The 13,004-nt window shown below is 36.4% G+C and overlaps 1 protein-coding gene across 10 annotated transcripts in view; it reads right to left on the reverse strand.

Moving 5' to 3' along the window:
* The window catches only part of LOC110582342 (ABI family member 3 binding protein), a 243,312-nt gene that overhangs the window by 19,471 nt on the left and 210,837 nt on the right, over positions 1–13,004 (reverse strand). For all 10 annotated transcript variants that reach the window (XM_044919605.1, XM_044919617.1, XM_044919613.1 and 7 more), the window contains 2 exons: positions 7,748–7,957; positions 3,838–3,946 (listed from right to left, as the gene is read on the reverse strand). In XM_044919605.1, coding sequence (XP_044775540.1) covers positions 3,838–3,946; positions 7,748–7,957 — 319 coding nt within the window. The remainder of the gene's footprint in view (positions 1–3,837; positions 3,947–7,747; positions 7,958–13,004) is intronic.

Genomic DNA, 13,004 nt, shown 5'->3' on the forward strand with positions numbered 1-13,004 from the left:
AAAAGATATAATGGAAAGAAATCTTGCCTTAACAACATAAGATAGTACGGAAAAAGCTTGCATTAAAAAAAAAAAAAGAAAGCCAACAAACCTATATTTGGCACTTATAATTTTATTATTCTGACTGTAACCCTGTCAGTAGTAACTCGGAGGACTACTTGTAATTCACCCAAGTCATACACGTGGCCTTAATTTGAAAGAACAATACTGTTTGTTGTTGCTCGTTCTTTTCTTGCCAATCTGTCCTGTTCAATTATATCCTTTACCATCAACGTCTAGTCTCAAGTATTCTGTGAGACTTCCTCTCCTCTTTTAAATTGCAAGACTTCAGTGTAGGTCCTACGTGATCTTTTATGCTGTCTTACCATGCTTTCCAGTTGTTTCATGGGTGTTATTATTGTTTCCCCAGGTGCTTCTAGGCTTCAGTAATCTCAAATTAAATGAAATAATTCAACTTCACTTTATTCTTCCTTAATTCATTATTTTTATTAATAGGGGTTTCAACACCTAATATTTCAGCTGAAAACATTTTTTTTTTTTTTTTTTTTTTTGCCTATTAAGTGAACATATTAATCTCTAGCATACCTTTAAGAGATCAGAGAATGCATTCCCACTTACTGGGGACTGGGCTCTATTGAACTACTTGACCACCAGAAAGTCCCACAAACTGTAGACTAAACAATTTTCATTAGAGCACCTTTATATCCCTGTGTATCATATCTGTCACCAATGAGGAAATGCTTTCAAACTGCTGATATACAACTTTTAAATCATCACCCATCAGAGACTATCAGCATAGTCCTGGTCAAATCATAGATATGAATATTAACAGTCCTTTTTTTTCTTTTGTAACAGTCTTTATATCTGAATGGATTTCATTCAATTATACCAAACTCTAAAAATAACATAAAATAAGCCAAATAGAAACACCGAATGGCCCCAAATTTATGCCAACTTGCAAAACTTTGCATGGGATTCTGATTTCAGGGATTCCTAAATTTAATATTACTTTTTCCCAAAGACAAATCCAGAAAGAGCCTCCTTTGGGCTTTGTTCATCTTGAGATTTGGGTAGTTGTAGGGGTCCCTCCTTAGAAGGTCCATCAGGCCTTCATCAGGACAGGAGTGACAAGCAAGGCACATACCTTAGGGCAGGATAAAAGGGACAAACAAGGCTAGAAACTCCAGAAACAATTAGTGTAAGTCTTACAATTGAGGTAAACTCCAGAAACGATTAGCATAAGTCCTACGCCAACTACGACCGAAGCTAGACATGAACTCCATGACTAATTAGTCCTGTGATTCCAGAATGAAATGCAGCTTAGCCCAGAGGTACTTTTCTCTTATGCACCTATTTGGCCAATTAGGCAAGATGTCAAAATGGCACTCTTGCAAGACATTAACAAAAAGTTTTTGTTCGATTTATTCTACCAACCGTTACTCATTATAAGTGACTCTAGTATCAAAAGTGATTGTTGCACCTAAATCAAAGTCATAACAATACTAAAATGAAACTTGGAGCAAGTCATTCCCAGTTACCATCTTTCTGGGTCTCCTCATCTATTGACCAAGTTCCCTGATCTAGCACAGAAGGCCCTCCACAGCCTCGCCTCCACCTCTTGCTTTCACTGTCTCTGTCCACTTTTCACCCCTTTCACTGGTGAAAGTAGCTGACTCTTAACTGCACACAACCATGCTATTTGGGACTCTGTGTGGACATAAACTATTCTCTCCGGTATTTCTTTCCCCTACTACAGTTACCCAGCTAGCTCCTTCCTATGCATTCTTCAAGCCTCAGCCCAGTTGTCACCTCCTCCAGGAAGTCTTCCCAACTTCCCCAGACTTTGTAAAGTGCCACCAAATCTGGGCTCCCCTTGCAACTTGTATATATTTTTACCAGAGCTCTCACCACTTTGTGTAGAATAATTGGTTACTAACTGCCTATCCCACTACCTCAAGATCCTCAAGGGCAGGCACCACATTTATTCATGTTTGCAGTCACAACACCAAACACACTGTTGGCACTTAACAAATGTTAGCTGAATGGAAACACAAATCTTTTATAAGCAAATCAGGCTTAAAAACGTCACTGAAATAATTATTTTCTACTTCTGATCATGACTAAGAGGTGAACTCTGAGAAGATTTGAGGATCGCCTAATTCAGAAAAGGAACACAATGAACATTTAGAAATTAGATGCTTTTAAATATGCCTTTCAATGTATTAAATGGAATAAAAAGCAAGAAACTGTAAACCATCCACATTCTGTAAGCCCAAATCCACCTACTAAAATGTCCAAATTAAATAACTTTTCTTTTTTACTCTTTCCTTAAAATAATTATGTTAAAAATAGTCTCTCTCTCCCTGTTAATCTCACTAAGGAAACAGAACCAAGATCATCAAATGGGCTTTTACTGAAATACATGCTTATTTTGGCTAACTTAAATCCTTTAAAAAAATTAGCGGTTGTAAAATTTTCCATATTACAGCTCAAAATAGAGAACTTTAAAGAAAAAAATGCTTATGGAAAGTATATTTGCAGTATAGGACTACAGTTTATACATAGCAAACCTTCTAGAATGAACTAGATGCTACCTTTTTTCCCGAAAACATTAAAAGAGGTTCTTTGCTATCAGAACTAAAATAGGCTCTTTTGAGTGTCATATTCAATATCTGATTCAATTCAATCAACTGATGACAATGAAAGATGTAAGTAAAACTTATGAAAAAAAATTTTTAATGCTGGAGTTCCAGTCTTTGCCTCTGCTGATCTTTTTAAATACCAAGAAACTTCATCAAGTTATGAAATATTCAATCTGGAAAAACTCCTGATTGTGTCTCTCTGAAAATTGATCTCTGTTGCTTGGTGTATTATAACTTAAGATGTGAAGATGTTTTCATTTTAACTGAAAGCATAAACAGCTTATCAAACAGTGTTCTGGAGTTTGAGAAAAGAAATTGATTTTCCACAGAGAGTAATATTTAGTCCCCAAATGAATTTAGTACACTGGCTTTACTAAGGAAATGCTTGGCTGTATCCATTCGAGAATCTCCTTGAGCAATAAATTTGATGATTTAGCCACATAAAACAAAACAAAAAAACCCTTCTCCATTACATTTCTAGAAGTGTATAAGGCCCTTATTTTTCTTGCAGTACAATGAGCTGATAAAACATTGGGTATTTTAGATTTAAAAAGAAATGACAAAACCACACAGTAACATAAACAACCTGGTACCAATGTGTAATAAGAGATGCCAAGAAAAGTTTTTTATGGTAGAGCATTGCTATTAGTATATATTTCTATTTTCAAAAATTGATTCTCATTTGTTTGTGATAAAAAGACCCCCAAGGCAAAGGACGGCTATGCCTGGGAATGGTCTGTAGTTATTTGAAGCCTTAACTATCACAAACTGTCATCTATATCTGTTACATAGCTTGTATTTCCCTGCCCTCCTCTTGCCAGCATGCCAGCCAAATTCTTCTGTTTTCAAATTGAGTTTACATCATATACACTCCAGTTGTATCTGGTCCACAGACCTTTCCTTCTCTAAATTTTGGTACTTAACATCAACATTTGGTATTAACGACCTTCTGTTGTTCATTGTTCTCCCCTAGAGTGCTAACTTACAAGACCACCTTGTCAACTCTTGTGTCCCCACCAATGACTTGCATATTTGCAAAATATGACCTAGAGGTATCCATTGCTATGCCCAGTAAGCCAAAGAATGAAATGCAGACTACACGGTCCCTTAAGACAAAGACAGATGATGTCATTTCATGCCCTTGTTAAGACTTTTGCACTCTGAGAATTCACCTGTAATCGCACAGGTGGCTTACCTTGTATCTGGTTTTAGATTTTCTACTGTGGAGAAGGTTTGATTTGTAATTTGTATGGATTTGTTCTTCCCACTGAATGACCCATTTTCTCTGGATATAACTTCATATTCTGAAAAGCAAAAAAGCCAACAAATACTTGTCTTTACCTCTCGGCTGATTTAATTGTTCTTAAGGTTAACAGCGTCATAAAGTCACTCTCATAAAAGTGAGCAATTTAGATTGCGGTTCTTGAGGTGTACTGATCTTACACATCAGCAATTCCCAGATGGGGATGGTCAGTGGATGACGAATGTCCCAAAGCATTTTGGGAGTTGCTCATTGACCATTTCTGCTTTCCCTTTACTGGAATACGGAAGGCCTGGTAACTGTGAAGACTGATGGTGCTCCTGTAGTAGCTTTGGACTGGTAACCAAAGATTCTGCTAGGCAAGTCAGACAGTCTGCTCTTGTTGGAATGCTCAGTATGGGGAAAGCACTGTATGAGAAGTGGTACTTGAGTAGAAGCCATGTTTATTTCCCCGTGGAGCTTTATTATATAGCTGGGGAAAAGGCCACTGCATTCATGGTGCTGCTACAAAAAAACTTTGGGCTTAAAATCATGCTGCAAATAACAGTTAACCAAATAGAGAATGACAGTTCATTATTTTGAACTATAGAATTATGGGATTTTTGTATCTACTGCTTATGTAAGTTATGAAAATTTTATACCTATTGCTTACATATGCCTTCTTGATAATTATCCTTTTTTTAAAAATTATGACCTTAAAGTTTGCATAGAGATCTCCATAAATTTCACTTAAAGGCATGTTTCTATGAACTTGCAGTACTAATCAAGAGAAAGTCTTTCAGATTAAGAACATAATTTATAAATTTGTCTGTTGGTTTTCCCTGCTGTCAATTGGGGTTCAGTTTAATGTATGTCACAAGATCATGCAGAGGATTAAAAACTCAAAAAACGACAAACAACAACAAACCCCATTCAAAATACACAAGTGGTAGCCACCAGGGAAAGTGGGAAGGCTGCAAAGGAGGTGGCAAGTTACTGGGGATTTCTGCTATTAGCACTGAGACCAAAGATGGGAGATGGCGACTGGAAATAAAACTGAAACTATGAAAGATTCAGGAAGACATAATCACCAATTTTAATTTGGGAAGGATTTTTAATAGTATATTTTAAAAATCAAAAAAGAGGATAGCTCTTTCTTAATAATTTTGTATGACTATCCTTCCAAAAATTCAAAATTAAACCAGAAGACAATGGCCATTGTACCTGGATACATTAGCACAGCTACCAAAGGACTAATGGCTTTTATTTAGTATTCCTTTCTCAGGCTCTTCTAGTCCCAACCTATCTCTCAGTTGGCTTTCTGTTCTCACAGAGGGTGGAAAGGTAAGGAAGGGGAGGACCCTGAATTCAAATATATCCATTTTATATCTTTTCCTCAGCTGTGAAGCAATATTTACTAGAAAAAGATGGGCAGAATCAAAATGTAAGTAAAATTATTTTTTTAAAATGGAAACTGCTTGTTGGGTACAGGATTAGATGTGCTTCTGATATGAGGGACCCAAAACACTCATGTCTTTTCTATTAAAGGGCATGGGAGGGCTAGTTAGTCCCCTCTTAAAAAAAAAAAAAAAGGAAACTGTATGGCTCAATGAAAAAAGACAGACCAAGTCACTTGCCTCGATCTCAGTCTCAGTTTTCCCATCTGTAAAATGTCAATAATATATCTTCATAGTGTTGCTTGTGGGGATTAAACTAGGAATATATGGAAGGTGCTTAATAGTATTTTGCATGTTTTTTTCAACAGGTGGTACCTATTATTACTGTTGCTTTTATTATCCCTGAGTTGTGTTTTGAAACTAGGGTCACAAAAATTTGAAAGATTCCAATTGGAAAGGTTCAAGTGCTGCTTAGTCACCCAAAGAAAAAATTATATCTCACTCCAGTTGACTATGCATGAAACCAACCACTTTCAAAAAACATCTTTGGCTTAGGATACTTCTCATCGACTGTGTAATATTCTTTTTAATATTACCCCAGGCTCTTCATACTAGAAACTCTGCATATCTTCTCTAATTTTCTTTTGATTCAATTTTAAATGCTCATTTAATACTATTTTTATCCTAAATGACTCAAGTTTTCAAAATGGATACAGAAGTTACCTTCATAAATAAAAAAAATTTAGAGAAACAAACTGAGGGTTCTGGAGGGGAGGGCGGTAGGGGGATGGGTTAGCCTGGTGATGGGTATTAAAGAGGGCAGGTATTGCACGGAGCACTGGGTGTTATAGGCAAACAATGAATCATGGAACACTACACCAAAAACTAATGATGTAATGTATGGTGATTAGCATAACATAATAAAAAAAATTTATAATTTCTCTCAGAATTCTAGCTTTTGAATGTATATTTTTGGGCTTTGTAAATACATCTTTCATTTGTAATGCTTTAAAGCAATCATAACTTTTTCATAAGTCCACCAACACCATAAAAATAGAATATTAATGTTTGGAATGAATATCTACAGACACATTCTGAGTATATTTTAGAAGGTAAAGACAGCCACTTAGTGTGTGTCCATATTTCTTACTTTAAAATATGGAAAAAAATTAAAATATGAGATTTATAAATTCATTAACAGTAAAGATATAAGGAATCTATAAAGAACTAACACTGAATATTTGGTATTTCCCCCCCTCAGAGAGTATTATTGCTCTATTAAGAGAAAATTTACTTAACAAAACATAATCTATTTATTAGAAAGATTGGAAAATTAGAGTCTGGTCATGAAAACAGAGCACAGCACATGAATTGGGAGTTTTGGACTTTTTAATCCATGTAGATAATCAATGCTTAGAGATTGTTTTTTAGATATTGGGATGGTAGCACCTACTGGCATAGTCCCAAGTAAAGAAGCAGGACTAGGCAAATCCCCAAGGAATATGGGCAATGGCTGGTTCTTTCTTAAAACAAAAGCAAGGTCTACATGATAAATGAAATTCACAAAATATGGGTAAATAAAAAAAGGCCAGCTAAGCAAAAATAAGCTGTTTATAGCAGAAATTGCCCAGACCAAACAGCTTTGTCTGAGGAAAAATAACTGCTGTTTTCCTCTTTATTCACAGAAAATCTTTTTGTCAGATGCTGAGTCTCCCACTCTCCACTGCCCCTGTGTACTTCCCTCTTTCCATCCTGACAGCCTCTCAGTGGGCCCCTCTAGACCCTGTCTACCTGTCCCAGGCATAGCAGGACAAGGATAGCAGAGGCTTTGTGTAATCCCCCTATATGCTGTATTCCTCTAGCTGATTCAGCCTCTTAGTCATTTCTCCCTCCTCTCTCGTTTGAATAACCTGTTCACTATGAATAAATAAATTCCCATATAATAAATTCAAAGAATGACTCATTTCTTATTTTTCACAGTCATTTTTAGAGGGATTAGGTGAGTGATAGCAGAATTAAAATTTCCTGAGATGAGCAGAAAATTGACCAGGATTAGAATTCTAAAAAAATTTCTCCAAAAATAATTGAATACTTTTCAGCCTACTGGAAACTTCTAGGTCAATCTAGAAATTGGGTTGGTGAAATGAAACTGTTTAAATATCATCAGTACTGCCAACTTCTCCTATGTTATCTGTAATTTTCTTGATAATGAAAAGATCAGATCTATCTTTATACTGTGAAAAAGAGTTCTGAGAGGAGATGGAAGGGATGCAACCTAAAGTGATCTGTTAAATTAACAGGAAGCCCATCACTGGGACACAGATGAACTTTTCCCATCATATGACACTTTTAGCAATACAGCTCTGCTATCCCTGAGATATATCTCATAGGACATAGTTTGACCCAGGTACCACACTCACATATCAATGCTTCCCACCAGAGTATCAGTCCTCATGCCATGATCTTACCAGTGACGGTATCATTTAGTGGCTTATCCCAGTCCAGGATGACAAATGAGGGACACCCTTCCACAGTGACCACAGTGAGGTTGGTAGGTGGGTTCTGCGGTGGGCTGGTGGCATTCCCTTCGGTGGCATCCTCTTTGGGGAACCGTTTGACAGAATCAGTGATGGAGCAGGGTCTGTTGTCAGGTTTTTGGATGTATCGCACATGAGGACCTAAGAGAGAAAGGACTCTGACATTTAGCCTTGTTTGAGTTTGTACAGAAGGTGGAGGTAAACTCAAATATATTTATCTGTATGAAGACATTTGGTTTCACATTATAAACAGATAGATGAAAGCAGTGATGTGGGTTGTTCAAATTTGTGAAAATCTAGAATTCCTGTCTCTGAGATACCTGATATGGATGTTGTAGCTGGTTTACTTTTCTAAATAGGTTTAACTTATGCTAATATCCAAAAGTAATTTGGTTCCCTAAGCATGTTTTAAACTGCATAATTTATGGGGCAGTGGAAAGAGTACTCAAGAGGGTGTTGCATTAGAAGTGGGGAATAATTAGCCCTATACTAAACACAGTTCTGGTCTCACCTAATAAATTTTAAAAGCCAGACTCAAAAGGGTCAAGTGGTTTCAAGTAAATTAACTACATCCAGGACAAAATTCAAGAATATTTTAGATTAAAAAAACATATCCAGGGGCGCCTGGGTGGCTCAGTTGGTTAAGCGACTGCCTTCGGCTCAGGTCATGATCCTGGAGTCCCTGGATCGAGTCCCGCATCGGGCTCTCTGCTCGGCAGGGAGCCTGCTTCTCCCTCTGACCCTCCCCCCTCTCATGTGCTCTCTCTCTCTCTCTCTCATTCTCTCTGTCTCAAATAAATAAAATCTTTAAAAAAAAAAGAAAAAAAAAAAAACATATCCAGCAACAAGGTGAAATTACAGGAAAATATTACCCATAATGAGGAGAAAATAAATCCTTTGAAATCAATTTAGAACTTGCATGGATGTTAGTCATCAGACAAGGACAATAAAACAATTATTATAATCCATGTAATAAAAAAATTAAGACATGAGAGGTGTAAAAAAGACCGAAATCAAATTTCTAGAGGTGAAAGCTAAAACGTGTAAGATGAAAAACATACAGGATGATAGTAGTACAGAGATGATATTGCAGAAAAAGATTAGTGAACTTGAAGACATAGGAATAAAAACTACCCAAAATAAAAGTGGAGAGAAAAAAAGAATTAAAAATAATGAACAGAGCATCAATGAGTTGTGGGACAATTTCAGGCAGTACAATATACATGTAATTTTAGTATCTGAGTAGAAAACAGGCAGAAAAAATATTTGAAGAAATAATGGTCAAAAATTTCCAAATTGGATAAAACCTCTAAACTCACAGATCCAAAAAATTTCAAAGAAACCTAAGCATAGGGCGCCTGGGTGGCTCGGTTGGTTAAGCGACTGCCTTCGGCTCAGGTCATGATCTTGGAGTCCCGGGATCGAGTCCCACATCGGGCTTCCTGCTCGGCAGGGAGTCTGCTTCTCCCTCTGACCCTCCTCCCTCTCATGCTGTTTCTCATTCTCTCTCTCTCAAATAAATAAATAAAATCTTAAAAAAAAAAAAAAAAAAAAAAAAAAAAAAAAAAAAGAAACCTAAGCATAGCAAACATGAAGAAACTATACCAATATAATTGTTTTGCAAAACCAATGATAAAGAGAAAAGCTTTTAAGGAGGCAGAAAAAACGCATCGTATATAGAACAATAGAGATAAGGATTATGGCAGATCTCTCATTGGAAAGAATGAGAGTGAGAAGGCATTGGAGCAACATCTTTAAATACCGGGAAAAAAACCCGTATCATCTAGAATTTTATAACTAGTGAAAATATCCTTTTTTAATAAAAGTGAAATACCTTTTAGACATACAAAGACAGAATTCATAAACAGCAGACCCACACTACAAGAAAGATTAAAGGACATTCAGGCAGAAGGAAAATGATGCCAGATGGAAATATGAATCCACACAAAGGACAAAGAGCACTGGAAATGGTAAATATATACATAAATATGCACAATATTTTTATTTCTTTCTAAAAGATAATTTACTATTTAAACATAAAAAATTACAGTTTAGTGTGATATATTAACATGTAAAAGTAAAATGTATAACAACGATAGGCCAGGAGGAGAGAAAAGTTGCTATACTAATATAAGGTTCTTGCACTATTTGTGAAGTTGTAGAAGCAAGAATACACAGTAGGGAAGACAGTCTCTTCAATAAATAGTGTTGGGCAAACTAGACAGCTACATGCAAAAGAATGAAACTGGACCACTTGCTTACACCATACACACACAAAAAAACTCAAAGTGGATTAAAGATCTAAATGTAAGATCTGAAACCATAAAACTAGAAGAAAACATAGGCAGTAATTTCTTTGACATCAGCCTTAGCAACATTTTTCTAGACATGTTTCCTCAGGCAACTTAAACAAAAACAATCAGGACTACATCAAAGTAAAAAACTTTTGCACAGCAAAAGATATTATCAACAAAATAAAAAGGCAACCTACTGAATGGGAGGAGATACTTGCAAATGATATATCTGATAAGGGTTTAATATCCAAAATATATAAAGAATTTATACATCATGACACCAAAACCCACAAATACTCCAATTAAAAAATGGACGCAAAACCTGAATAGACATTTTTCTAAAGGAAGATATTCAAATGGCCAACAGACACATGAAAAGATGCTCAACAACACAAATCATCAGGGAAATGCAAATCTAAACTACAATGAGATATCATCTTACACCTGTCAGAATAGCTAGAGTAAAAAAACAAACAAACAAGAAATAATAAGTGTTGGAGAGAATATGGAGAAAACCCTTTTGCCCTACTGGTGGGAATGTAAATTTGTGCAGCCACTGTGGAAAACAGTATGAAGTTTCCTCAAAAAATTAAAAACAGGGCGCCTGGGTGGCTCAGATGGTTAAGCGTCTGCCTTCGGCTCAGGTCATGATCCCAGGGTCCTGGGATTGAGTCCCGCATCGGGCTCCCTGCTAGGTGGGGAGCCTGCTTCTCCCTCTGCCTCTGCCTCTCTCTCTCTCTCTCTGACTCTCATGAATAAATAAATAAAACATTTAAAAAAAAATTAAAAACAGAAATATGTATGATCCAGTAATTCCACTACTAGGTATTTACCCAACGAAGATGAAAGCACTAATTTGAAAAGATACATGCAACCCCATATTTATTGCAGCATTATTTACAATAGCTAAGATATGGGGACAACCCCAGTGTCCATTGACAAATGAATGGATAAAGAAAAATGGTACATATATATAATGGAATATTCCTCAGCCATAAAAAAGAATGAGATCTTGCCATTTGCAACAACATAGATAGACCTAGAGGGTATTATGCTAAGTGAAATAAGTCAGACTGAGAAAGACAAGTACTGTATGATTTCACTTCTATGTAGAATCTAAAAAAAAAAAAAGAAAAAAACCCCCACAAATGAACAAACAAAAAGCAGAAACAAATCCATAAATACAGAAAACAAACTGATGGTTGCCAGAGGAGAGGAGGTGAGAGGATAGGCAAAATGGATGAAGGGGAGTGGGAGATAGAGGCCTCCAGTTATGGTATGAATACAACATGAGGATAAAAGGTCCATCATTGGGAATATAGTCAATGGTATTGCAATAATATTGTATGGTGACAGATGGTAACTACATTTGTAGTGAACATAGCATAATGTATAGAAAAGTTGAATCACTATGTTGGCACACCTGAAACTAATGTTACATTGTGTGTCAACTATACTTCAACTAAAAAAAATCCAAAAGAAGGCTGGAAAAGAGGAAAAAGGGAACAAAGGATAGAGGGGACAAATAGAAAACAAATAGCAAGATGAGATAGATTTAAACCTAACTATATCATTGGCCATGTTAAATATAAGGTTCTAAACACCCAAAATAAAATGAAGAGATTATTAGATAGGATAACAAAGCAAGAACCAACTATATGATGCCAATGAGAAGCACACTTTATTTTTTTTTTAAAGATTTTACTTATTTGACACCAAGAGAGACAGCGAGAGCAGGAACACAAGCAGGGGGAGTGGGAGAGGGAGAAGCAGGCTTCCCGCCAAGCAGGGAGCCCGATGTGGGACTCGATCCCAGGACCCTGGGATCATGACCTGAGCCGAAGGCAGACGCCCAACGACTGAGCCACCCAGGCGCCCGAGAAGCACACTTTAAATATACAGAGACTAATAGATTCAGACTAAAAGGATGAAAAGAAGGGATACATGGTAACATTTACCAAAAGAAAGCTTGAGTGTATATTTAATATTAACAAATTAGATTTCAGAGTAAATAATATTACCATAAACAGAAAAGATAATTTTATAATGAAAAAGTATCAGTTTATCAGTTTATTAGAATCCTAAGCAGTTTAAGTCTATATCTAAATATAGACCTTTAATATAAATGTAGCAAAAACTGATAGAAATGTAAGTAGAAATAAATCCACAATTATAGTCAGAGATTTCAATTTCTTCTGTCTTTAATGGATAGAACAAATAGACAGAAAATCACTAAGGATATAAAAGAATTGCACAATACAACCAAACAATTGGACTTGACACCTATATAATACTTGTTATGTAAATTGTTTCCCAAAAATTCCTGTGTTGAAGCCCTAACTCCCAATGTGACTCTATTTGGAGTTAGAGTCTTTAGAAATGTAAATGAAATTAAATGAGGTCATATGGGTGAGATTCTAATTCATGGTGACTGGTGTCCTTTGTAAGAGAAGACACCAAGGATGTGTGCACCCAGAGGAAAGGCCATATGAGGACATAGTGAGAAGGTGGCCCTCTGCAGTCAAGGAAAGAGGCCTCAAAAGAACCCAAATCTGACGATACTTTGATTTCAGACTTCTGGCTTCCAGAACTGTGAGAAAATAAATTTTTGTTGTGTAAACCACCACATTTGTGGCATTTTGTTATGGAAACCCTAGCAAACAAATACAACATTCCTCTTCAGAATACACATTCTTTTCAAGTACACACAGAACATACACCAAGATAGACCATATTCTGGGCCATAAAAAAGTCTCAATAAGGGACGCCTGGATGGCTCAGTCATTAAGCGTCTGCCTTCTGCTCAGGTCATGATCCCAGGGTCCTGGGATCGAGCCCTGCATTGGGCTCCCTGCTCAGCAGGAAAGCCTGCTTCTTCCTCTCCCACTCCCCCT

Source organism: Neomonachus schauinslandi, chromosome 1 (genome assembly GCF_002201575.2).
Source record: "Neomonachus schauinslandi chromosome 1, ASM220157v2, whole genome shotgun sequence".
Classification (NCBI taxonomy): Eukaryota; Metazoa; Chordata; class Mammalia; order Carnivora; family Phocidae; genus Neomonachus; species Neomonachus schauinslandi.